The following is a 26,043-nucleotide window of genomic DNA, read 5'->3' on the forward strand; positions in this document are numbered from 1 at the left end:
CATCCATCCATTTTCTACCGCTTATTCCCTTTGGGGTCGCGGGGGGCGCTGGAGCCTATCTCAGCTACAATCGGGCGGAAGGCGGGGTACACCCTGGACAAGTCGCCACCTCATCGCAGTAAGTGTCTATATTAGCTATTTTAGCCTACTATCAAAATTACTTTAAAAGTTGTATATACTGTAAGTGTTATAATGTAGACAACACATGATGTGTCTATATTAGCCTACTATCAAAATTAATTCAAGTCTTATACAAGCGTCTTTAAAAGTTGTATATACTGTAATTATGTAAGTGTCTATATATTAGCCTACTATCAAAATGACTTTAAAAGTTGTATATACTGTAAGTGTTATAATGAAGACAACATATGATGTAAGTGTCTAGATTAGCTATGTTAGCCTACTATCAAAATGACTTCTCTGATGGTAGCATAAGCTAGCCAATGGTGCTTGTCTTTGAAAAATGTTACTGTGAGCAAGTTGCAAACAAACAGCACCTTTAAAAGCTAGCTCGGCATTAGCGCCCAGTGAATGAGCAGTGTCATCACTGCGTTATTTTACCGACGTACAGTTAGATATCAGTCATGCTTTTGCATTGCGTTAGTTTATTGACATTCAGTTAGTTATCAGTCATGGTGTTATGCCCGTTTGATTGTGGACTATTACTGACATGCTGCGCGTCATCAGTTTGGGCACTTCCGGTTTACGATGTTAGTTCAGTTCATGAGACAATGAGAAGTAGACAAGTTGTGTTAACTCTTACAAGCTTTGGAAAAGATAAGTCTGTAAGTAAACTGTTTAATTGGCTCAATATGAAGGTGGAAAGTGGCTCAATTTGATAGTAGGATGTGTATTGAAAAAACGATTTTTGTGCACTAATTTAATGGATGTTTGAGGGCTTAAAATGGCTGCCGGTGGTGTATTTCCACCATAGAAATAGTTTCAACACTCAGCAGTGTTAGTTTGATGGTGGTGCTGTGTATTTGTGTGCAGCTGATGTGTATTGCATTTCAGTGTGTTGATTGAACTAGGGCTGCAGCTAACGATTATTTTTCTATCGATTAATCTATAGATTATTTTTTCGATTAATCGGTTAATCTATAGATTATTTTTTCGATTAATCTATAGATTATTTTTCCTTTTACCGATTATTTTTTTTATTTAAAATGAAGAGGGAAAAATAAATGTAGGCCAGTTTTTTCAAAAGGCATGGCTTTTATTTACAAAAAAAAAAGTATGGCCACTAGTCAGTCAACATTGACAACAACATGACAAAATATTCTGTAACAATGTAAACATTTAAAACTTTTAACATTTAACAAAATTAAAAGTAGCTTATTTGCTTTTTAATGTGCAAATATAAAAGTAAACATCCAGTGCAAATCTTAATATTCTGGAATAGTATAAACATTTCAAAAGTAAAAGTATTGCTTATTTTGCTTTAAAATGTGCAAAAATAAAGATAAACATCCAATACAAAAAAGTGCAAAACGGAAATATTCTGTAACAAGTGTAAACATTTCAACAAAAGTAAAAGTATTGCTTATTTTGCTTAATAACACAACAATGATAGTATGATTAAAGTGAAAGTTAATTGTTCGTTTGTACATCGTATATGTAACTGTTAATGTTGTAAAAGGTATTTGCGCAACTAATTAACGTTAGCGTTTGTGACACGTCTTGTGCCGTGGGGTTCTTTCAGGACCGACAGACTGAACGCCAGACGGCTTTGCCAGGTTTACAATCTTTTAATTTTACACAAAGTCTTTTCTCTTCCAACTGCGCGGATCGCGCACCTGGGCACGTTTGCGGCGTCGCTCCCGGCGCGCCCCGCCTCGTCGCTCGCTCGCCGCCGCCGCCTCTCCACAGCGTTAAAGAGGAGCGCGTCTTTGTAAACACTGAACAGGCACGCCAAACGCGCCTCTCAGAGCGAAACGGTGCTTTAGTTTATGAATTTACAATGCAGATACAAATGTCACATTCATGTTTTTGTGTAATAATGACAACGTATACGCACGCGGACGATTGACTTGTTGATGGTGATGGCAAGAACGCTGTCGGGGGTTTTCTTTTCAAATGTTCGTTCATAGCCGTTGTGCTGCTATGATAGGCCATTTCCGCTCGACACAGTGTGCATACAACAACATTATTAGGCCGTTTATTGAAATACTCCCACACTTTTGACGACTTTTGGCGTGCTTTTTTCCCCTCGCTCGCATCGTCTGCTTTGCGCTCCGCCATGACAGTAAAGTAGTGTGACGTAAATATGCGACGCGCCGACGCACAAAAACGGCGTCGACGTATTTACGTAACCGATGACGTCGACTACGTCGACGCGTCGTTTCAGCCTTAGCTTATACATTGTCATTGTGTGGATTTCACTTTTACAAAAAAATAGATAAAAGTCCAGTGCAAGACAAAGCAAGATCAACAACAATAAAGAGCCTAAATGGATTCATCTGCTTTGGAACTTTATTAGAACGTCCTGGATTGTTTGTTAGCTGTCTGCCGAGCTGCATAACCTCAACACCAGAGGTGGGTAGTAACACGCTACATTTACTCCGTTACATCTACTTGAGTAACTTTTGGGATAAATTGTACTTCTAAGAGTAGTTTTAATGCAACATACTTTTACTTTTACTTGAGTATATTTATAGAGAAGAAACGCTACTTTTACTCCGCTACTTTTATCTACATTCAGCTCGCTACTCGCTACTAATTTTTATCGATCTGTTAATGCACGCTTTGTTTGTTTTGGTCTGTCAGACAGACCTTCATAGTGCCTGCGTTTCACCAAATACAGTCACTGGTGACGTTCACTCCGTTCCACCAATCAGATGCAGTCACTGGTGACGTTGGACCAATCAAACAGAGCCGGGGGTCACATGACCTGACTTAAACAAGTTGAAAAACGTATTGGGGTGTTACCATTTAGTGGTCAATCGTACGGAATATGTACTGTACTGTGCAATCTACTAATAAAAGTTTCAATCAATCAATCAAAAGTGTGAAGGAAAAAAGACCCTTTTTTAATTTCAACCGTACATCCCGTCAAAAGCCTAAAGACTGACTGCACAGTTCCTGTCTTCACAATAAAAGTGCCGCTCCATCGCGCCTGCGCTTTCAAAATAAGAGTCTCCGAAAGCCAGCGCAAACAAGCTAGCAAGCGACGGAGTTTGCCGCCAATGTATTTCTTGTAAAGTGTATAAAAACGAATATGGAAGCTGGACAAATAAGAAGCCAAAAACCAACCACTTTCATGTGGTATTAGACAGAAAGGAGGAACTTTTTTTCTCCTCCATTGGAAAACGTGGACGTTATCATCACTACTGTCTGATTACAATCAATGCAAGTCATCAGAATCAGGTAATACACCAACTTATATTCTTGTCTTCATGAAAGAAAGGAATCTATATGTGTTAAACATGCATGTATATTCATTAAAACACCTTTAACATGTAAACAAAAACGGCAAAATAAATAAATATAAATTATATACTGTATATATATATATATATATATATATATATATATATATATATGTGTGTGTGTATATGTTACTCATCAGTTACTCAGTACTTGAGTAGTTTTTTCACAACATACTTTTTACTTTTACTCAAGTAAATATTTGGGTGACTACTCCTTACTTTTACATGAGTAATAAATCTCTAAAGTAACAGTACTCTTACTTGAGTACAATTTCTGGCTACTCTACCCACCTCTGCTCAACACATATAGTGAGGGCACAACACATTATTTTGCGATTATTCTCATTTAAAACAGCAATACTAACCATCAGGATGGTATGGCAGCTAATCGTCACATCCCTACACCAAAGTAATTATTTTGTAGGCAAGAAAGACTAAGGTGAGCATAAAACAAAAGTGTAATCTTTTTTTTCAGTCCAAACTTTTCTTCTCAGGGTCAGTAGCACTCACTCCCATTCTATTCTGCCGCAGATACAAATGGAGCTTGTTAGCCTTAAAAGGAGCTCAAAGCTGTGCCTCTAATCCAAATGGTTCAAGGACAGTGTTGCATTTGTTACTCTACTGATACCATACCTGCCAACTTTTGAAATCAGAAAAACCTAGTAGCCAGGGTCCAGCAAAGTCCTGGTGGGGGGTTCAGGCTTCGCCCCTCGACGCAAAATGATTATTAGCATTCAGACAGGTTAAAATGTTGCTAAAACCATCACTTTTCTATCAGTCACAGTGACTTTTCAAAACAAAAATATTACAGCAAAAATCATATGGGTTGATTGACATGTTTATTCTGTAAGCTAACTTCAATAGTTTGAAATTATTTTGACAGTTAATGCCAGTTATCCTGTCAACCTTTCACAAGACTTCAATGTGTTCATTGAAAGTATAAACAGTATAAACACTTTTTACAGTAAACAAATGGTAAAACAGTACTAAACAATTCCATAAAAAAAAAAAAATTGGTGTCATTATTAACTTTCTGTCCAAGCTTGTATAATCTACTGCCTTGTTCAATTGTCAAAAATATTCTGTGCCTAAAATTCACATTTCTATCACAATTATCATACTGTAAACATGGTAAGCTAACTTCATTAAAATTAATAGTCCTGTCAATAGCATGGAATTACAATTCAAATGTAGTTTTTTTGTAAGCCTTTACAAAAGAATTCAAAATATGAAAAATTAATGAAAATGAATTGAAGCCATCAGACACTTGAAAAGTGGCACATCACATCTCTAATGTAATCATTTGAACTTTTCAACAGAAATAGCACTGCAAAAATATTAAGGACATACTTCTGTATTTTGGTAGTTATGCTGTCAACATTTAACAAGATTTCTTCAACTTGGACTTGAAAGCATAAATAGTATAAACACTTTTAACAGTATAACAGTACTAAACAATTCCAATAGATAACATTGGTGTCATTACCTTTTTGTGGCTAAAATCCGAAAAACGTTGAAAGTTTTCCACTTGTATCGCTAGCAACGGCATTAGACTTGTGTTTTTTTGTCCCAACGTGGTCTTTTACATCGCTAATTCCTCCGTGTCCGATCGAAAAATCTTGTCTGCACAAGGTGCAATTCGCGTAGTTTTCACCCTTTTTGGAACGGATAATTATTCCCGGATAGGCTTTTGAATATTCTTCACGGAATGACTGCAGTTTTCTTTTCGGTTTAAGACTCGTTTGCGATTTTTCTCCGGCTGATGCCATGATCGTTCGCTCGTTTGGAAACAATGGGCAACAGGTGCCTCGTGCTTGGCAGCGGTGCTATAAATAGCCTCGCGCATGGCATTCGGAATGGCTCGATAGGAAGTTACGGGAAGCAGTGTCGATTGTCATTGTTGATACGCGATTTCGTGAATAAAACTTTTAAAAAAATTTTTTTTTAATTAATGAAAAACCGTATTTTTTATCACTGCAACCGTAACCCGGAATAGGTTGATGAAAACCGTACTAATTACGGGAAAACCGGAGTAGTTGGCAGGTATGTATGCTGTAAAAACTCCCTACATTTTACAGTAAATCCATTGGTCATTTTTAGTGTACAATTTGATGGATAACTTGCTTCGAAATCATAAGTTAAACAGATATTTAAGTATTTATTTGGATTTTGACCAACAAAGTTAGATATTATATATTTTTTGCAAAATTGGACACTATTTTTGTTTTCCCTGTAAAACTAGAAAAAAAAAACTAATACCTTTAGTAAGAAAATAAGAAAGTAAAGAAAGAAAATCTAAGGTATTTATTAATTGACAGATTATTTCCAGGCTTCTGCGGGTCATATAAAGTGACGAGGAGGGCCAGAACCCGTGGGCCTTGAGTTTGACACCTGTGCACTAGAACAATGTTTGTCAACCTTTTTTGAGCCAAGGCACATTTTTTTGCGTTGAAAAAATGCGGAGGCACACCACCAGCAGAAATCAATAAAAAAGGAAACTCAGTTGACAGTAAAAAGTCGTTGTCGCAATTGTTGGATATGACTTTAAAGCATAACCAAGCATGCATCACTATAGCTCTTGTCTCAAAGTAGGTGTACTGTCACCACCTGTCACATCACACCCTGACTTATTTGGACTTTTCTGCTGTTTTCCTGTGTGTAGTGTTTTACTTCTTGTCTTGCGCTCCTATTTTGGTGGCTTTTTCTCTTGTTTTGGTATTTTCCTGTAGCAGCTTCATGTCTTCCTTTGAGCGATATTTCCCACATCTACGGTGGCAAGTCCCCGGGGGTAGATGAGATCCGCCCGGAGTTCCTTAAGGCTCTGGATGCTGTGGGGCTGTCTTGGTTGACAAGACTCTGCAGCATCGCGTGGACATCGGGGGCGGTACCACTGGATTGGCAGACCGGGGTGGTGGTTCCTCTCTTTAAGAAGGGGAACCGGAGGGTGTGTTCTAACTATCGTGGGATCACACTCCTCAGCCTTCCCGGTAAGGTCTATTCAGGTGTACTGGAGAGGAGGCTACGCCGGATAGTCGAACCTCGGATTCAGGAGGAACAGTGTGGTTTTCGTCCTGGTCGTGGAACTGTGGACCAGCTCTATACTCTCGGCAGGGTCCTTGAGGGTGCATGGGAGTTTGCCCAACCAGTCTACATGTGTTTTGTGGACTTGGAGAAGGCATTCGACCGTGTCCCTCGGGAAGTCCAGTGGGGAGTGCTCAGAGAGTACGGGGTATCGGACTGTCTGATTGTGGCGGTCCGCTCCCTGTATGATCAGTGCCAGAGCTTGGTCCGCATTGCCGGTAGTAAGTCGGACACATTTCCAGTGAGGGTTGGACTCCGCCAATGCTGCCCTTTGTCACCCATTCTGTTCATAACTTTTATGGACAGAATTTCTAGGCGCAGTCAAGGCGTTGAGGGGATCTGGTTTGGTGGCTGCAGGATTAGGTCTCTGCTATTTGCAGATGATGTGGTCCTGATGGCTTCATCTGGCCAGGATCTTCAGCTCTCACTGGATCGGTTCGCAGCCGAGTGTGAAGCAACTGGGATGAGAATCAGCACCTCCAAGTCCGAGTCCATGGTTCTCTCCCGGAAAAGGGTGGAGTGCCATCTCCGGGTTGGGGAGGAGATCTTGCCTCAAGTGGAGGAGTTCAAGTACCTCGGAGTCTTGTTCACGAGTGAGGGAAGAGTGGATGGTGAGATCGACAGGCGGATCGGTGCGGCGTCTTCAGTAATGCGGACGCTTTATCGATCCGTTGTGGTGAAGAAGGAGCTGAGCCGGAAGGCAAAGCTCTCAATTTACCGGTCGATCTACGTTCCCATCCTCACCTATGGTCATGAGCTTTGGGTCATGACCGAAAGGACAAGATCACGGGTACAAGCGGCCCAAATGAGTTTCCTCCGCCGAGTGGTGGGGCTCTCCCTTAGAGATAGGGTGAGAAGCTCTGTCATTCAGGGGAAGCCCAAAGTAAAGCCGCTGATCCTCCACATCGAGAGGAGCCAGATGAGGTGGTTCGGGCATCTGGTCAGGATGCCACCCGAACGCCTCCCTAGGAAGGTGTTTCGGGCACGTCCGACCGGTAGGAGGCCACGGGGAAGACCCAGGACACGCTGGGAAGACTATCTCGCCCGGCTGGCCTGGGAACGCTGGACGAAGTGGCTGGGGAGAGGGAAGTCTGGGCTTCCCTGCTTAAGCTGCTGCCCCCGTGACCCGACCTCGGATAAGCGGAAGAAGATGGATGGATGGATGGATGGATACTTTGTTTTTATCCTTCTATGTGGGGATATTGTTGATTGTCATGTCATGTTCGGATGTACATGGTGGACGCCGTCTTTGCTCCACAGTAAGTCTTTGCAGTCGTCCAGCATTCTGTTTTTGTTTACTTTGTAGCCAGTTCAGTTTTAGCAAAGAAACACGCCAAGGGCTCCCACTTATTCAGCGTTATAGTGAGTTGTATTTTTCATGCACTTAATTTTGCTTTATTTATCTGGCGCGAGTGGAAAGCCGGTCCATGAAAATAATGCCAACATTAAACCGGTCCGTGGCGCAAAAAAGGTTGGGGACCGCTGCTGTAAAGCGTCTTAGAGTAAACTGAAAAGCGCTATACCAATTGATAGCTGTGGTCTTACACAAATAATAAATGAACCTACACATCGCAACGGTAATACGATAGATCTAGTGCTGGTCAGGGGTGTCACCACCTCCAAAGTTACGATACTCCCGTATACTAAAGTATTGTCCGATCATTACCTTATAAAATTTGAAGTTCTGACTCATTGTCAACAAACTAATAATAATAATAACTGCTATAGCAGCCGCAACATTAATGCTGCCACAACGATGACTCTTGCTGGCCTACTGCCTTCGGTAATGGAACCATTCCCAAATTATGTCGGCTCTATTGATAACCTCACTAACAACTTTAACGACGCCCTGTGCGACACCATTGATAGTATAGCACCGCTAAAGCTAAAAAGAGCCCCTAAAAGGCGCACCCCATGGTTTACAGAAGAAACTAGAGCCCATAAATGATCATGTAGAAAGTTGGAACGCAAACGTCATCTATGTTAATGCTTCTTGATCTTAGCGCTGCTTTTGATACCGTCGATCATAAAATTTTATTAGAGCGTATCAAAACACGTATTGGTATGTCAGACTTAGCTTTGTCGTGGTTTAACTCTTATCTTACTGACAGGATGCAGTGCGTCTCCCATAATAATGTGACCTCGGACTATGTTAAGGTAACGTGCGGAGTTCCTCAGGGTTCGGTTCTTGGCCCTGCACTCTTTAGTATTTACATGCTGCCGCTAGGCGACATCATACGCAAATACGGTGTTAGCTTTCATTGCTATGCTGATGACAGCCAACTCTACATGCCCCTAAAGCTGACCAACACGCCGGATTGTAGTCAGCTGGAGGCGTGTCTTAATGAAATTAAACAATGGATGTCCGCTAACTTCTTGCAACTCAACGCCAAGAAAACGGAAATGCTGATTATCGGTCCTGCTAAACACCGACATTTATTTAATAATACCACCTTAACATTTGACAACCAAACAATTACACAAGGCGAATCAGTAAAGAATCTGGGTATTATCTTTGACCCAACTCTCTCCTTTGAGTCACACATTAAGAGTGTTACTAAAACGGCCTTCTTTCATCTCCGTAATATCGCTAAAATTCGTTCTATTTTATCCACTAGCGACGCTGAGATCATTATTCATGCGTTCGTTACGTCTCGTCTCGACTACTGTAACGTATTATTTTCGGGTCTCCCTATGTCTAGCATTAAAAGACTACAATTGGTACAAAATGCGGCTGCTAGACTTTTGACAAGAACAAGAAAGTTTGATCATATTACGCCTATACTGTATATACCTTTATATACATATATACATATATATATATACCTATACTGGCTCACCTGCACTGGCTTCCTGTGCACTTAAGATGTGACTTTAAGGTTTTACTACTTACGTATAAAATACTACACGGTCTAGCTCCGTCCTATCTTGCTGATAGCATTGTACCATATGTCCCGGCAAGAAATCCACGTTCAAAGAACTCCGGCTTATTAGTGATTCCCAGAGCCCAAAAAAAGTCTGCGGGCTATAGAGCGTTTTCTATTGGGGCTCCAGTACTATGGAATGTTCTAGCAGTAACAGTTAGAGATGCTACCTCAGTAGAAGCATTTAAGTCCCATCTTAAAACTCATTTGTATAATCTAGCCTTTAAATAGACCCCCCTGTTAGACCAGTTGATCTGCCGTTTCTTTTCTTTTCTCCTCTGCTCCCCTCTATCCCTTGTGGAGGGGGAGACACACAGGTCCGTTGGCCATGGATGAAGTGCTGGCTGACCAGAGTCGGGACCCGGGGTGGACCGCTCGCCTGTGTATCGGTTGGGAACATCTCTGCGCTGCTGACCCGTCTCCGCTCGGGAAGGTTTCCTGCTGACCCCACTGTGGACTGGACTCTTACTGTTATGTTGGATCCACTATGGACTGGACTCTCACTATTATGTTGGATCCACTATGGACTGGACTCTTACTATTATGTTGGATCCACTATGGACTGGACTCTTACTATTATGTTAGATCCACTATGGACTGGACTCTTACTATTATGTTGGATCTACTATGGACTGGACTCTTACTATTATGTTGGATCCACTATGGACTGGACTCTCACAATTATGTTGGATCCACTATGGACTGGACTCTTACTATTATGTTAGATCCACTATGGACTGGACTCTTACTATTATGTTGGATCCACTATGGACTGGACTCTTACTATTATGTTAGATCCACTATGGACTGGACTCTTACTGTTATGTTGGATCCACTATGGACTGGACTCTCACTATTATGTTGGATCCACTATGGACTGGACTCTTACTATTATGTTGGATCCACTATGGACTGGACTCTTACTATTATGTTGGATCCACTATGGACTGGACTCTCACTATTATGTTGGATCCACTATGGACTGGACTCTTACTATTATGTTGGATCCACTATGGACTGGACTCTCACTATTATGTTGGATCCACTATGGACTGGACTCTTACTATTATGTTGGATCCACTATGGACTGGACTCTTACTATTATGTTGGATCCACTATGGACTGGACTCTCACTATTATGTTGGATCCACTATGGACTGGACTCTTACTATTATGTTAGATCCACTATGGACTGGACTCTTACTATTATGTTGGATCCACTATGGACTGGACTCTTACTATTATGTTAGATCCACTATGGACTGGACTCTTACTATTATGTTGGATCCACTATGGACTGCACTCTTACTATTATGCTGGATCCACTATGGACTGGACTCTCACTATTATGTTGGATCCACTATGGACTGGACTCTCACTATTATGTTGGATCCACTATGGACTGGACTCTCACTATTATGTTGGATCCACTATGGACTGGACTCTTACTATTATGTTAGATCCACTATGGACTGGACTCTTACTATTATGTTGGATCCACTATGGACTGGACTCTTACTATTATGTTGGATCCACTATGGACTGGACTCTTACTATTATGTTAGATCCACTATGGACTGGACTCTTACTATTATGTTGGATCCACTATGGACTGGACTCTTACTATTATGTTGGATCCACTATGGACTGGACTCTCACTATTATGTTGGATCCACTATGGACTGGACTCTTACTATTATGTTGGATCCACTATGGACTGGACTCTCACTATTATGTTAGATCCACTATGGACTGGACTCTCACTATTATGTTAGATCCACTATGGACTCGACTCTCACACTATTATGTTAGATCCACTATGGACTGGACTCTCACACTATTATGTTAGATCCACTATGGACTGGACTCTTACTATTATGTTGGATCCACTATGGACTGGACTCTTACTATTATGTTGGATCCACTATGGACTGGACTCTCACTATTATGTTAGATCCACTATGGACTGGACTTTCACAATATTATGTTAGACCCACTCGACATCCATTGCATTCGGTCTCCCCTAGAGGGGGCGGGGGTTACCCACATATGCGGTCCTCTCCAAGGTTTCTCATAGTCATTCACGTCGACGTCCCACTGGGGTGAGTTTTTCCTTGCCCTTATGTGGGCTCTGTACCGAGGATGTCATTGTGGCTTGTGCAGCCCTTTGAGACACTTGTGATTTAGGGCTATATAAATAAACATTGATTGATTGATTGATACTGCCAACCATGCTTTTATGAAATAAAAGCAGTGTTAAAGCGGTGTTAAAGCGGTGTTAAAGCGGTGTTAAAGACAGTGAAAAGCGGTGATAATGATTAACTTTAGTAATAGCAATGATTGTACCTCATTGGCTGTTCAGTATATTCTGAAGCTTTCTTCTCATGCTGTTAATCTCCTATTATCATCACTTTTGTGTTTATCATTGACTGCTTTAATGTTTCAAAGCAATCCAGCAACATCACTGGCTAAATTTGTGCAATTCTAAGCCTGTCGCTCGGCCAAAGTATATATAAAAAAAAAAGTGAAGTTGAAATGTAGAATAGTTGACAGCGGACAACTCCAGGACCATCGTTTCTCTGAAGGAATAAAACCGACTGACGCACACCGAGACGCCGCACTTTCATACGCTTTTAAAAAAATGCGGCTGCAATCCAGGCATTGGTGGAGAAATGTCTTTCTTCACGGTCACCAGAACACAAGCAGCTCCCTGTCATGGTGACATGGCGAGGAATTGGAATTAACATTTCCGCCCTGGCCTTTCATTGCATTACAACGGCAATTGAACGCATCACACTTGGCTGGGAAACGTCCCTGATTGAGATGAAACAGTCCTGCAGTCGTCAAATTGTATCTTGTGTGAAATGAGGATAGTCAAGGCTAAGAGTGAGTCATTAACCAGACACTATACACTGGGAAAGGTCACGTTTTGCACAGTCATGTTCACAATCTTTGACCCACAACCTCACAAGGGTTGCTGTTAAACTGCACTTTTTTTCTCTCTTTTTTTTCGCCTATCGTTCACAATCATTATGAGACAAGAACACATGGGGTTTTTATTTTAGGATCCTAAAGATGATAATAAAAAACGCCTGCTAGATGCGGATTATTGTGTCGCTGTTGTAGCCTTCAAAGCCTCTAAAACAACTTCAAAACTCTCCATCAACATGTTATATACACACTGTAAGTATATATATATATATATAATGTAGTAACAGACACCTTCATAACAATATGTAATATGTACAATATACACACTGCAAGTATATATATATAATGTAGTAACAGACACCTTCGTAACAATATGTAATATGTACAATATACACACTGCAAGTATATATATAATGTAGTAACAGACACCTTCATAACAATATGTAATATGTACAATATACACACTGCAAGTATATATATAATGTAGTAACAGACACCTTCAAAACAATATGTAATATGTACAATATACAAACTGCAAGTATATATATAATGTAGTAACAGACACCTTCATAACAATATGTAATATGTGCAATATACACACTGCAAGTATATATATAATGTAGTAACAGACACCTTCATAACAATATGTAATATGTGCAATATACACACTGCAAGTATATATATAATGTAGTAACAGACACCTTCATAACAATATGTAATATGATTTATATACAAACTGCAAGTATATATATAATGTAGTAACAGACACCTTCATAACAATATGTAATATGTACAATATACACAATGCAAGTATATATATAATGTAGTAACAGACACCTTCATAACAATATGTAATATGTACAATATACACACTGCAAGTATATATATATAATGTAGTAACAGACACCTTCATAACAATATGTAATATGTACAATATACACAATGCAAGTATATATATAATGTAGTAACAGACACCTTCATAACAATATGTAATATGATTTATATACAAACTGCAAGTATATATATAATGTAGTAACAGACACCTTCATAACAATATGTAATATGTACAATATACACACTGCAAGTATATATATATCTGCAAGTATATATATATCTGCAAGTATATATATATCATAATCATGGTGGACTAACTACACGGTGTCATGACTTGGTCCTGGGGTTTAGTTTTTCTAGAAGGCAAAGGAAAGTTGGCTCGGGCGAGACGGGAATGAAGATACATTTTTATTTAAACACTATAAATACAAAACAAGGAAGTAAACAAAAGGCGCGTACAATGGCAGAGAACAAACTATGAAACCAAACACTTGCACAAAGGCAAAAACTATGAACAACAAAAAACACTAACTGTGGCAATAATAAACAAAACTTACTTGGCATGGACAAAAAGGAGCAGCGTGAACGATGGACATGAAAAAAAGAGTCCGAAATGTGCAGAGCATAAATGTGGGGATGTCACCAGAAAGACAAACTGAAAAACAATGAACTTAAATACTACAGACATGATTAACGAAAACAGGTGCGTGACTCAAAACAGGTGCGTGACAGGTGAAAACTAATGGGTTGCTATGGTGACAAACAAGAGTGCACAATGAGTCCAAACGTGGAACAGGTGAAACTAATGGGTAATCATGGAAACAAGATAAGGGAGTGAAAAGCCAGAAACTAAAGAGTCCAATAACTAAACAAAACATGACTTAAAACAAAACATGATTACACAGACATGACACACGGACTTTGCTCCGGACTTCCCCTTGGAGTAAACGGAGCCAAGCGCTTGGTTTAACCTCATTTTCCCTCGCTTCCCACAGTGCGTTTAAGAGCACACTGCTGTGTTTAGATGGAGACAGGTGTGGACAATATTGTCCCCACACTAAAAGCATACGGAAAACTATTTGATGTTGCTTTTATTTTCTCAGTACAGCGTCTATCAGCTGCTGTGACTTGGAGTTAATAATGTGAGGAAACATGCAGCAGGTGATGTTATCAAGTCTTTAGTTTGTTTACTGGGACGTTCACGCCTCCTTTATTTAACTGCAAACTGTATCAGCGTTCGAATAACATCAATACTAGCTATAATATTTTGTCATCTCATCGAACTGAACACAGGCTGTGAAGATTGTGTATTTGATGTGAGAGGTGTCACTTGTGTTTTTTTGTTGTTGGTCAAACTGTTGTACTGAACAAAGAAAGAACAAACTTGTTTATTAGACTTTGTGTTGAATTTTGATATTAAAAAGTAAACACTATGTTTTATTACATTTGTAGTGTTTTTTTCATGTCACAAAGATGTATTACTTCAAAAACCATTCATGTGACAGCATTTTGTTAATGTGTTATTGTGTATAGTTAATTCCTATACGACATATTTCTTAATGGATCTGTCCCGATACATCATCTACATCAGACCTGGGCATTCGGCGACCCGAACAGATGGTTGTCCAAATCGGACGGGGAAAAATGTTGGACTTTTAAAGAGGATGCATGATAAAGTGACAGAAATTGACATTTTTGCATTGTATTATACATCAGGAAAACTTTACTACTTTATAAATAAAGTTGGTATGGTATGGTATGGTATAGGAAGTGTTGTGTAAGACAGTGTTAAAAATAAAACCATCAAAAGCAATCTGCTTTTGTATAAAGTTAAGTTAGGTTAAATGAAATTATTATTATTATTATTATTATTATTATTATTATTTATCTTACGGTGTATAAAAAAAAATTTGAGCAACATTTAATTGAAATATTGTCGGTGTGGCCCTCCAGCAGTGCTCAGGTTGCTCATGCGGCCCCCGGTAAAAATTGATTGCCCACCCCTGATCTACATGTACATATAAATGTACATAACTTAAAAAAATAAATAATAAAAAAAAGTACCTCCCTCTATCAAAATGTAAAAATGGAGATAAAGGCATCACGTAATGACAAAAAGCTGACGAGTTGATATTAATAATGAATTAAAAAAACTGTTATTTTTTATATATATATATATATATATATATATATATATATATATATATATATATATACACACATATAATCGTATTTTCCGCACTATTAGCCGCACCTAAAAACCACAAATTTACTCAAAAGCTGACAGTGCGGCTTATAACCCGGTGCGCTTTATATATGGATTAATATTAAGATTCATTTTCATAAAGTTTCGGTCTCGCAACTACGGTAAACAGCCGCCATCTTTTTTCCCCGTAGAAGAGGAAGTGCTTCTTCTTCTACGCAAGCAACCGCCAAGGTAAGCACCCGCCCCCATAGAACAGGAAGCGCTTCTTCTTCTACTGTAAGCAACCACCCGCCCCCATAGAAGAAGAAGAAGCGCGCGGATATTACGTTTCATTTCCTTTGTGTGTTTACATCTGTAAAGACCACAAAATGGCTCCTACTAAGCGACAGGTTTCCGGTTCATGAAAAGACGCAATCTCTCCATCCGCACACGGACTACTATTTCACAACAACTGCCTAAAGACTTTCAAGAAAAGCTGGCTACTTTCCGTGCATATTGTAAAAACAAGATAGCTGAAAAAAAGATCCGGCCAGAGAACATTATCAACATGGACGAGGTTCCACTGACTTTTGATATTCCTGTGAACCGCACTGTGGATACAACGGGAGCACATACGGTGAATATTCGCACCACAGGGAATGAGAAGTCATCCTTCACTGTGGTTCTAGCTTGCCATGCTAATGGCCAGAAACTTCCACCCATGGTGATGATATTCAAAAGGAAGACCTTGCCAAAAGAGACCTTTCCAGCCGGCGTCATCATAAAAGCTAACTCGAAGGGATGGATGGATGAAGAAAAGATGAGCGAGTGGTTAAGGTAAGTTTACGCGAAGAGGCCGGGTGGCTTTTTTTCACGCAGCTCCGTCCATGTTGATATACGACTCCATGCGCGCCCACATCACGCTGGTTTTTAATATATTATTAAAGTTTGACTGACCTATCTGACTGTTTTTTTGACATTCCTTTAGCGCAGTTAGATGCGGCTTATAACACGGGGCGGCTTATAGGTGGACAAAGTTTTGAAATATGCCGTTCATTGAAGGCGCGGCTTATAACCCAGGGCGGCTTATGGTGCGGAAAATACGGTATATATATATATATATAAATTGTTGCGTTTTGGACCAGTTGTTCCTCCCAGGGAATTCAAGTCACAAGTCGCTCCCAAATTCTTTACGACACTTAAAGCTGAGTTGAAAAAAAACCCACCAGAGACAGAATAGGTATTTTGTTGTATATTTTCAAAGCTTTGCAAATATACTTTTTGAGACCAGTCTCGCCTAGAACATTCTATTGCGCCGCCAAAAATGGTCTCCCTTCCCAACCCCCAAAACCCTCTCTCTTGTCCCTTCTCTGTAGACAAAACAAATGCTAGTAAAAACACATTCCAAAGAACTCAAGGTTAACACACACAGTTTACTTGCAGAGAAACAGAAAGAGAATAAATGGAAAACACGAGCTGTTTTCAAATATGACTATGAAAGAAAATAAGTGACACTAAAATTCGGATATATGTAAATATCTGCCTCCGACAATATATATATATATACATATACATATATATATATATATATATATATATATATATATACATATACATATACATATATATATATATATATATATATATATATATATATATATATATATATATATATATATATATATATATATATATATATATATATATATATATATATAAAGGCTATCGATGCTGTCATCTAGCAAAGCTGAATTTGACCAAGCAACCCCCCCGTACCAAAAAGCCCTTGATGAAAGCGGATACAATTTCACCCTCACCTATGAACCCACGCCAGGAAACTAGCCAAAAAAGAACAGAAAACGAAACGACATCATCTGGTACAACCCCCCATACAGCAAAAACGTCTCAACGAACATTGGACACAAATTCCTCAATCTGATTGACAAACACTTTCCCAAAGACAACACCCTAAGAAAAGTATTCAACAAGAACAACATTAAATTGAGCTACAGCTGCATGAACAATATACGACAAATCATCTCAAACCACAACAAAACAATTGCAAATGAGCCGTCGACCCCCAGACAGAGCGACTCCAAAACCAACAAAGCATGTAACTGTCGAAAGAAACCTGATTGCCCCCTCAACGGGGGGTGCTTACAAACATCAGTTGTCTACCAATCTAAGGTAAATACGCAAGGACATTAACACATCCGACACATATGTAGGATTAACCGAGGGTGAATTCAAAACCAGATGGAACAATCACAAGGCTTCTTTCAGGAACAAAAACCTGCGAAATACCACAGAACTCAGCAAACACATTTGGGACCTCAAAGACAATAATGTTGAATATTCAATAACATGGCAAATTCTTGCATCCAGCACACCTTACAATAGTGGTAATAAAAGATGCAACCTATGCTTGAAAGAGAAACTGTTTATTATTTACCGTCCAGACCTGTCATCCCTCAACAAGCGCAGCGAAATTGTAACAACATGCCGCCATAGACGGAAACACCTCCTAGGTAACACATGAGCCAATCACCACGCCCCTAGGCCAGCCTGTACCCACCCACTCTGTGCCCTATATAAACCATGGTATGCGAATGCTCCCATTAAAATCTCCTGATGATTGAGGGTACCCCCCCCTCATGAAACAGGCCTGTAGAGATGAAATAGTCTTGTGATTTTTTTTCCCACACATACATATATATATATATATATATATATATATATATATATATATATATATATAAATTGTTGCGTTTTGGACCAGTTGTTCCTCCCAGGGAATTCAAGTCACAAGTCGCTCCCAAATTCTTTACGACACTTAAAGCTGAGTTGAAAAAAACCCACCAGAGACAGAATAGGTATTTTGTTGTATATTTTCAAAGCTTTGCAAATATACTTTTTGAGACCAGTCTCGCCTAGAACATTCTATTGCGCCGCCAAAAATGGTCTCCCTTCCCAACCCCCAAAACCCTCTCTCTTGTCCCTTCTCTGTAGACAAAACAAATGCTAGTCAAAACACATTCCAAAGAACTCAAGGTTAACACACACAGTTTACTTGCAGAGAAGCAGAAAGAGAATAAATGGAAAACACGAGCTGTTTTCAAATATGACTATGAAAGAAAATAAGTAACACTAAAATTCGGATGTATGTAAATATCTGCCTCCGACAATATATATATATATATATATATATATATATATATATATATAGACTTCGCCTCAGACTACGACTCAATCACAGGCAACGAAAGAAACATCATCATCCACGCAAAAAACTCCATTCTCATCCACAACAGTACACCATGGCAAAAAAAGAACGATGCAACATTTGACGTCACTATGGGAAGTTTTGACGGAGCAGAAACGTGTGAAATCGTTGGGAGTTTCCTCCTCTCCCAGCTCGCTAGCCTCAATCTGAACCTTGGTATTTACCGTGATGACGGACTGGCAGTGTGTCGCGCCTCGCCAAGGAGCAGCGAGAATACCAAGAAGCGCATATGCCAAATTTTCAAAGAGAACGGCCTACGGATCACGATTGAAGCCAACAAGCAAACCGTCAACTTCCTTGACGTCACTTTCAACCTGAGAAATAACAGCTACCAACCATTCACGAAACCCAACACAACACTCCAATACGTGCACCATGACAGCAACCACCCACCCACCACCACGAAAAGAATACCTACCGGAATCAATAAAAGGCTATCGATGCTGTCATCTAGCAAAGCTGAATTTGACCAAGCAACCCCCCCGTACCAAAAAGCCCTTGATGAAAGCGGATACAATTTCACCCTCACCAATGAACCCACGCCAGGAAACCAGCCAAAAAAGAACAGAAAACGAAACGACATCATCTGGTACAACCCCCCATACAGCAAAAACGTCTCAACTAACATCGGACACAAATTCCTCAATCTGATTGACAAACACTTTCCCAAAGACAACACCCTAAGAAAAGTATTCAACAAGAACAACATTAAATTGAGCTACAGCTGCATGAACAATATACGACAAATCATCTCAAACCACAACAAAACAATTGCAAATGAGCCGTCGGCCCCCAGACAGAGCGACTCCAAAACCAACAAAGGCTGTAACTGTCGAAAGAAACCTGATTGCCCTCTCAACGGGGGGTGCTTACAAACATCAGTTGTCTACCAATCTAAGGTAATACGCAAGGACATTAACACATCCGACACATATGTAGGATTAACCGAGGGAGAATTCAAAACCAGATGGAACAATCACAAGGCTTCTTTCAGGAACAAAAACCTGCGAAATACCACAGAACTCAGCAAACACATTTGGGATCTCAAAGACAATAATGTTGAATATTCAATAACATGGCAAATTCTTGCATCCAGCACACCTTACAATAGTGGTAATAAAAGATGCAACCTACGCTTGAAAGAGAAACTGTTTATTATTTACCGTCCAGACCTGTCATCCCTCAACAAGCGCAGCGAAATTGTAACAACATGCCGCCATAGACGGAAACACCTCCTAGGTAACACATGAGCCAATCACCACGCCCCTAGGCCAGCCTGTACCCACCCACTCTGTGCCCTATATAAACCATGGTATGCGAATGCTCCCATTAAAATCTCCTGATGATTGAGGGTACCCCCCCCTCATGAAACAGGCCTGTAGAGATTAAATAGTCTTGTGATTTTTTTTCCCACACATACATATATATATATATATATATATATATATATATATATATAAATTGTTGCGTTTTGGACCAGTTGTTCCTCCCAGGGAATTCAAGTCACAAGTCGCTCCCAAATTCTTTACGACACTTAAAGCTGAGTTGAAAAAAAACCCACCAGAGACAGAATAGGTATTTTGTTGTATATTTTCAAAGCTTTGCAAATATACTTTTTGAGACCAGTCTCGCCTAGAACATTCTATTGCGCCGCCAAAAATGGTCTCCCTTCCCAACCCCCAAAACCCTCTCTCTTGTCCTTTCTCTGTAGACAAAACAAATGCTAGTCAAAACACATTCCAAAGAACTCAAGGTTAACACACACAGTTTACTTGCAGAGAAACAGAAAGAGAATAAATGGAAAACACGAGCTGTTTTCAAATATGACTATGAAAGAAAATAAGTAACACTAAAATTCGGATATATGTAAATATCTGCCTCCGACAATATATATATATATATATATATACATATACATATACATATACATGTACATATATATATATATATATATATATATATATATATATATATATATATGTATATGTATATGTATATATATATATATATATATATATATATATATATATATATATATAAAGGCTATCGATGCTGTCATCTAGCAAAGCTGAATTTGACCAAGCAACCCCCCCGTACCAAAAAGCCCTTGATGAAAGCGGATACAATTTCACCCTCACCAATGAACCCACGCCAGGAAACCAGCCAAAAAAGAACAGAAAACGAAACGACATCATCTGGTACAACCCCCCATACAGCAAAAACGTCTCAACTAACATTGGACACAAATTCCTCAATCTGATTGACAAACACTTTCCCAAAGACAACACCCTAAGAAAAGTATTCAACAAGAACAACATTAAATTGAGCTACAGCTGCATGAACAATATACGACAAATCATCTCAAACCACAACAAAACAATTGCAAATGAGCCGTCGGCCCCCAGACAGAGCGACTCCAAAACCAACAAAGGCTGTAACTGTCGAAAGAAACCTGATTGCCCTCTCAACGGGGGGTGCTTACAAACATCAGTTGTCTACCAATCTAAGGTAATACGCAAGGACATTAACACATCCGACACATATGTAGGATTAACCGAGGGTGAATTCAAAACCAGATGGAACAATCACAAGGCTTCTTTCAGGAACAAAAACCTGCGAAATACCACAGAACTCAGCAAACACATTTGGGACCTCAAAGACAATAATGTTGAATATTCAATAACATGGCAAATTCTTGCATCCAGCACACCTTACAATAGTGGTAATAAAAGATGCAACCTATGCTTGAAAGAGAAACTGTTTATTATTTACCGTCCAGACCTGTCATCCCTCAACAAGCGCAGCGAAATTGTAACAGCATGCCGCCACGGACGGAAACACCTCCTAGGTAACACATGAGCCAATCACCACGCCCCTACGCCAGCCTGTACCCACCCACTCTGTGCCCTATATAAACCATGGTATGCGAATGCTCCCATTAAAATCTCCTGATGATTGAGGGTACCCCCCCTCATGAAACAGGCCTGTAGAGATGAAATAGTCTTGTGATTTTTTTCCCCACACATACATATATATATATATATATATATATATATATATATATATATATATATATATATATATATATATATATATTTACACACACATGTATATATATTTGGAGCCCCTGCCTCGAATGAACATAATGTTTGCCATGGTGCTCTAAAATATGAGCCCCTCCTTTAAGGCAACACTTGCCTTGACCTTAAAAAGTTAGAATTTGAGGCCTGCATGTGGAAAAGTGGTGCCTTATCCCAGGATCAGATCACATGACTGGTACTATCCCCACCAAAATTGGCATAACAGAGACTCGGCCAGCCATGTGATGTGATTAGAGGAATTGAATAATAAGCTTTGATTGAGTAGTCTAACACAATAACCGATATCAGTCATGCCAAACTGATATTGCGACCCATTCTTTGAAATCGTTTTCTTGGAAGACACGGTGGTTGGGATTGTACAGTACCTCTGCAGGTCCTGGCCAAGTATCTCTGAGCTGTCTTCCGCCAGCACCGGGTACATGTCCTCCTCTTCCAACCTGCGCTTGTATCCGGTGCGGAAGAGAGGATTGAGCCACCTGACGACCACAAGATGGATTCATAAATACAATGTTACAAAACCCAAAACCAGTGAAGTTGGCACGTTGTGTAACGGGGGGCATCTTCACCACTGTGTTACATGGCCTTTCCTTTGAACAACACTCTGAGGAGACACATTTTAAGTTGTTCAACAGTCTCCCTTCTGCTATTTTAGCCTTCATATTGCACAACACATTTTCAATGGGAGACTCTTTTACTATGAAGCCACGCTGTTGTAACACGTGGCTTGGCATTGTCTTGCTGGAAGAAGCAGGGGTGTATTTTTTCATTATTTATTTAAGTTGAGTGGCAACGTTACAATTACCAGAAAAAGAGCTCTTAACATCCATATTTCCTGGAATTTCCATATACACTCTTAGAAATAAAAGTGCTAAGTAGAACCATATATGGTTCTTCGGCTCGTCCTCATAGGAGAACCCTTTTTGGCTCCAGGTAGAACCTTTTTATAAAGGTTCCACCTGGAACCCTTTTGGAGGGTTCTACCTAGAACTGTGTGTGTAAGGTTCCACCCAGAACCCCCCATGAGAGGTTCTACAAAGAACCCACGCAAGGAGTTCCACTAAGAACCCTTTCGTATTTCAAGGGTTTCATCTAGAACCCACACAGGGAGTTCCACTAAGAACCCTTTTGTATTTCAAGACTTTCATCTAGAACCCACGCAGGGAGTTCCACTAAGAACCCTTTTGTATTTCAAGGGTTTCATCTAGAACCCACACAGGGAGTTCCACTAAGAACCCTTTTGTATTTCAAGACTTTCATCTAGAACCCACGCAGGGAGTTCCACTAAGAACCCTTTCGTATTTCAAGGGTTTAATCTAGAACCCACACAGGGAGTTCCACTAAGAACCCTTTCGTTTGTCAAGGGTTTCATCTAGAACCTATGCAGGGAGTTCCACTAAGAACCCTTTCATGTTTCAAGGGTTTCATCTAGAACTCACACAGGGGGTTCCACAAAGAACTCTTTCATGTTTCAAGGGTTTCATCTAGATCTGACACAGGGGGTTCTAAAAACATCCCTTTTCAAAGGTTTTCACCGATAACCGTCTTGTCTTCTGAGGGTTCTATAAAGAACCATATTGTATTCTACAGATCAGTTTAGTTCATATTATATTGTGGTCATTTATCATGTTGACATTGAACAAACATTCAAAACATTTTAATGAGAAAAACATTTATTTAAAGATAGGCACCATTATTGGCAAATGTTATCAGGAAGTATGTCCCTGGTGACACAGGATCTTACCCATGCTTTCAACAATCCCTGAAGAACTCTTTCTTCCAAAAACGGTTCTCTGGATCAAAATAGTTCTTACTGGAACCCTTAGTGTTAGTGAGAACCCTTTTAAAACCAATTATTCAGAAAAGGGGTTTTAAAGGGTTCTCTGGATCAAAATGGTTCTTACTGGAACCATTAGCGTTACCAAGAACCCTTGAAAAACCCTTTCTTCGGGAAAGGGTTTTTCAGAAGCAAATGGTTCCAGTTAGAACCTCAGCCCTTGTAGAAGAACCCTTTTAGAACCCTTATTTCTAAGAGTGTAGGGTTTTTTTAACAGAGGTTACCTTTTTGAAAAGGCAATCTAAAAACAATTAACATAAAAAAAAGTATCATAAAAGGCAATTTAGAGCATGACACTGTCTGAACATAGTGGAGTTTTTTTTCTGAATGCAATGCTACACAAAGGACGGCAACAAAGGACGTTCAAAAACTAGGATGGAAGCTACAGACTGTCTTCATATTTCAGGATTTTACAAAGAGACATATAAACAAACACTAGTATATATAAATAAAGTGATATTAACTTGTGGTCGTGAATATTTCTTTACAAACTTGTGACGTAAAAGTTTACGTGTTCATTTTTTCCGACCCGAACGTTTCGATGTCGAGGCATTTCCGGAAATTGTAAACCACGGCATCAACCCATGTGCTCGTCAATAACCCTACAGAGAAATCAAGCAATAGAGATAACCCAGCAGGCACAAGACATTGATACAACGTTGATTATACATACATGTCCTATAAAGCTGACTTTGAAACAACGTTGCAAAGTAGTTGTATTTGTACACAGACAACATTGATGTCCAACGTTGGGATCCATGTTGTTGGTTGGGAAATGACCAAATTTCAATGGTCAAATTGATTGATTAAATGTTGTCAAAAAGCACATTGTTTCAACGTTGTATTTGTGTTGTAGAATATTGGTTGGGAAATGACTAGGGATGTCCCGATCCGATATTTGGATCGGATCGGCTGCCGATATTTGCAAAAAATTGCGTATCGGCAAGGCATGGGAAAATGCCGATCCAGATCCAGTCCGTGTTTTCCAACGCACCTATTTAAATAATACATTCCACTTTTCGGCTGCTCCCTAATTTCCGTTCCGCATTTTCCAGCACACCTTCAACACGTCTGTGGATTCTCACGCAGTTGCTTTTAGCTGCTGGCATTACACGACAGGCTCTTCTCACTCTTTCCTGTGTCTCCCTCTCACAGACAGCGAGCGCACCTTCTTACACACGTCACATACTGTCACGTCATACGTCACATACGTATACGTCCTCCCCGAGCAGAGAGGTAGCAGCATGGCTAACGTTAGCTGTGATGCTAGCGCAGCCGTGTGACCAACGCTCCCTCTAAGGTGCGCGCTTGTGCAATTGCGCACTGTTTAAGCGTCCTCTGCGCATAGCAATTATATGCCACGCACAAAATCAAATAAAAAAAATAAGCGCATAACAATTTTCGACACACGGACACGACAGAGAAAACAGTTTTCGTCGTCATTGTTCAAATATTGTGACGTCTGTCGAGACGCTTATCTCCATTCGGTGCCACACGTCCACACCATCAAAATGCAGAGGCAAAAATTTCCACATCAACACCGTATGAAAAAAATAGTGATTTTTTTAGTTGTGATTTCCTTCTCTGCATGAAAGTTTAAAAGTAGCATGTATTAATGCAGTATGAAGAAGAATGTTTTAATGTAGACATGCAAGCCTTGAAAGAAAATTTTGAAAATCAAGACTACATTTCCTGCAAATGGGTGCATTTCTACCCTATATTTTAACTTTAGATTTATTCTCATATCAAACTCTTTTGGCTGTCTTTTTGACACTTACATCCGGCGCCCCCCTCCACACCCTGGATTATAAATAATGTAAATAATTCAATGTGATTATCTTGTGTGATGACTGTATTATGATGATAGTATATATCTGATAGTATATATCTGTATCATGAATCAATTTAAGTAGACCCCGACTTAAACAAGTGTAAAAACTTATTGGGGTGTTACCATTTAGTGGTCAATTGTACGGAATATGTACTTCACTGTGCAACCTACTAATAAAAGTCTCAATCAATCAATCAAAACACATAGAATCATCATACTGATGTGATTATATGCATCAAGTGTTCATTCAAGTCTAAGGCAAAATATCGAGATATATATTGTGTATCGCAATATGGCCTTAAAATATCGCAATATTAAAAAAGGCCATATCGCCCAGCCCTAGTTCAATGATGCCATTTCTGTTTGTTATGTATAATTTTGTCTATTTTGTGTTTATCCTTGAATAAACAGGTCAGTTTCTTGTTACCAACCATTGTGTATTATTCAAACTCCCCTAATTCAGCTGGCTAGTTGTTATCAAGAGTACTAAAACCCTTTTCAACATGATTCTGACAACTAAGTAGGCTAAATAACTTTAAACTTTAATACATGCTCGGATAGGCCAGTATCGGTCAGTATCGGCATCGGTCAGTATCGGTATCGGATCGGAA

The 26,043-nt window shown here is 39.6% G+C and overlaps 1 protein-coding gene across 1 annotated transcript in view; it reads right to left on the minus strand.

The window, feature by feature from the left end:
• Window positions 1–26,043, minus strand: part of abcc4 (ATP binding cassette subfamily C member 4 (PEL blood group)) — a 135,172-nt gene that overhangs the window by 101,079 nt on the left and 8,050 nt on the right. The window contains exon 4 of the mRNA XM_061973616.2: window positions 22,133–22,243. Coding sequence (XP_061829600.2) covers window positions 22,133–22,243 — 111 coding nt within the window. The remainder of the gene's footprint in view (window positions 1–22,132; window positions 22,244–26,043) is intronic.

The sequence above is a fragment of the Nerophis lumbriciformis genome, linkage group LG01 (genome assembly GCF_033978685.3).
Source record: "Nerophis lumbriciformis linkage group LG01, RoL_Nlum_v2.1, whole genome shotgun sequence".
Classification (NCBI taxonomy): domain Eukaryota; kingdom Metazoa; phylum Chordata; class Actinopteri; order Syngnathiformes; family Syngnathidae; genus Nerophis; species Nerophis lumbriciformis.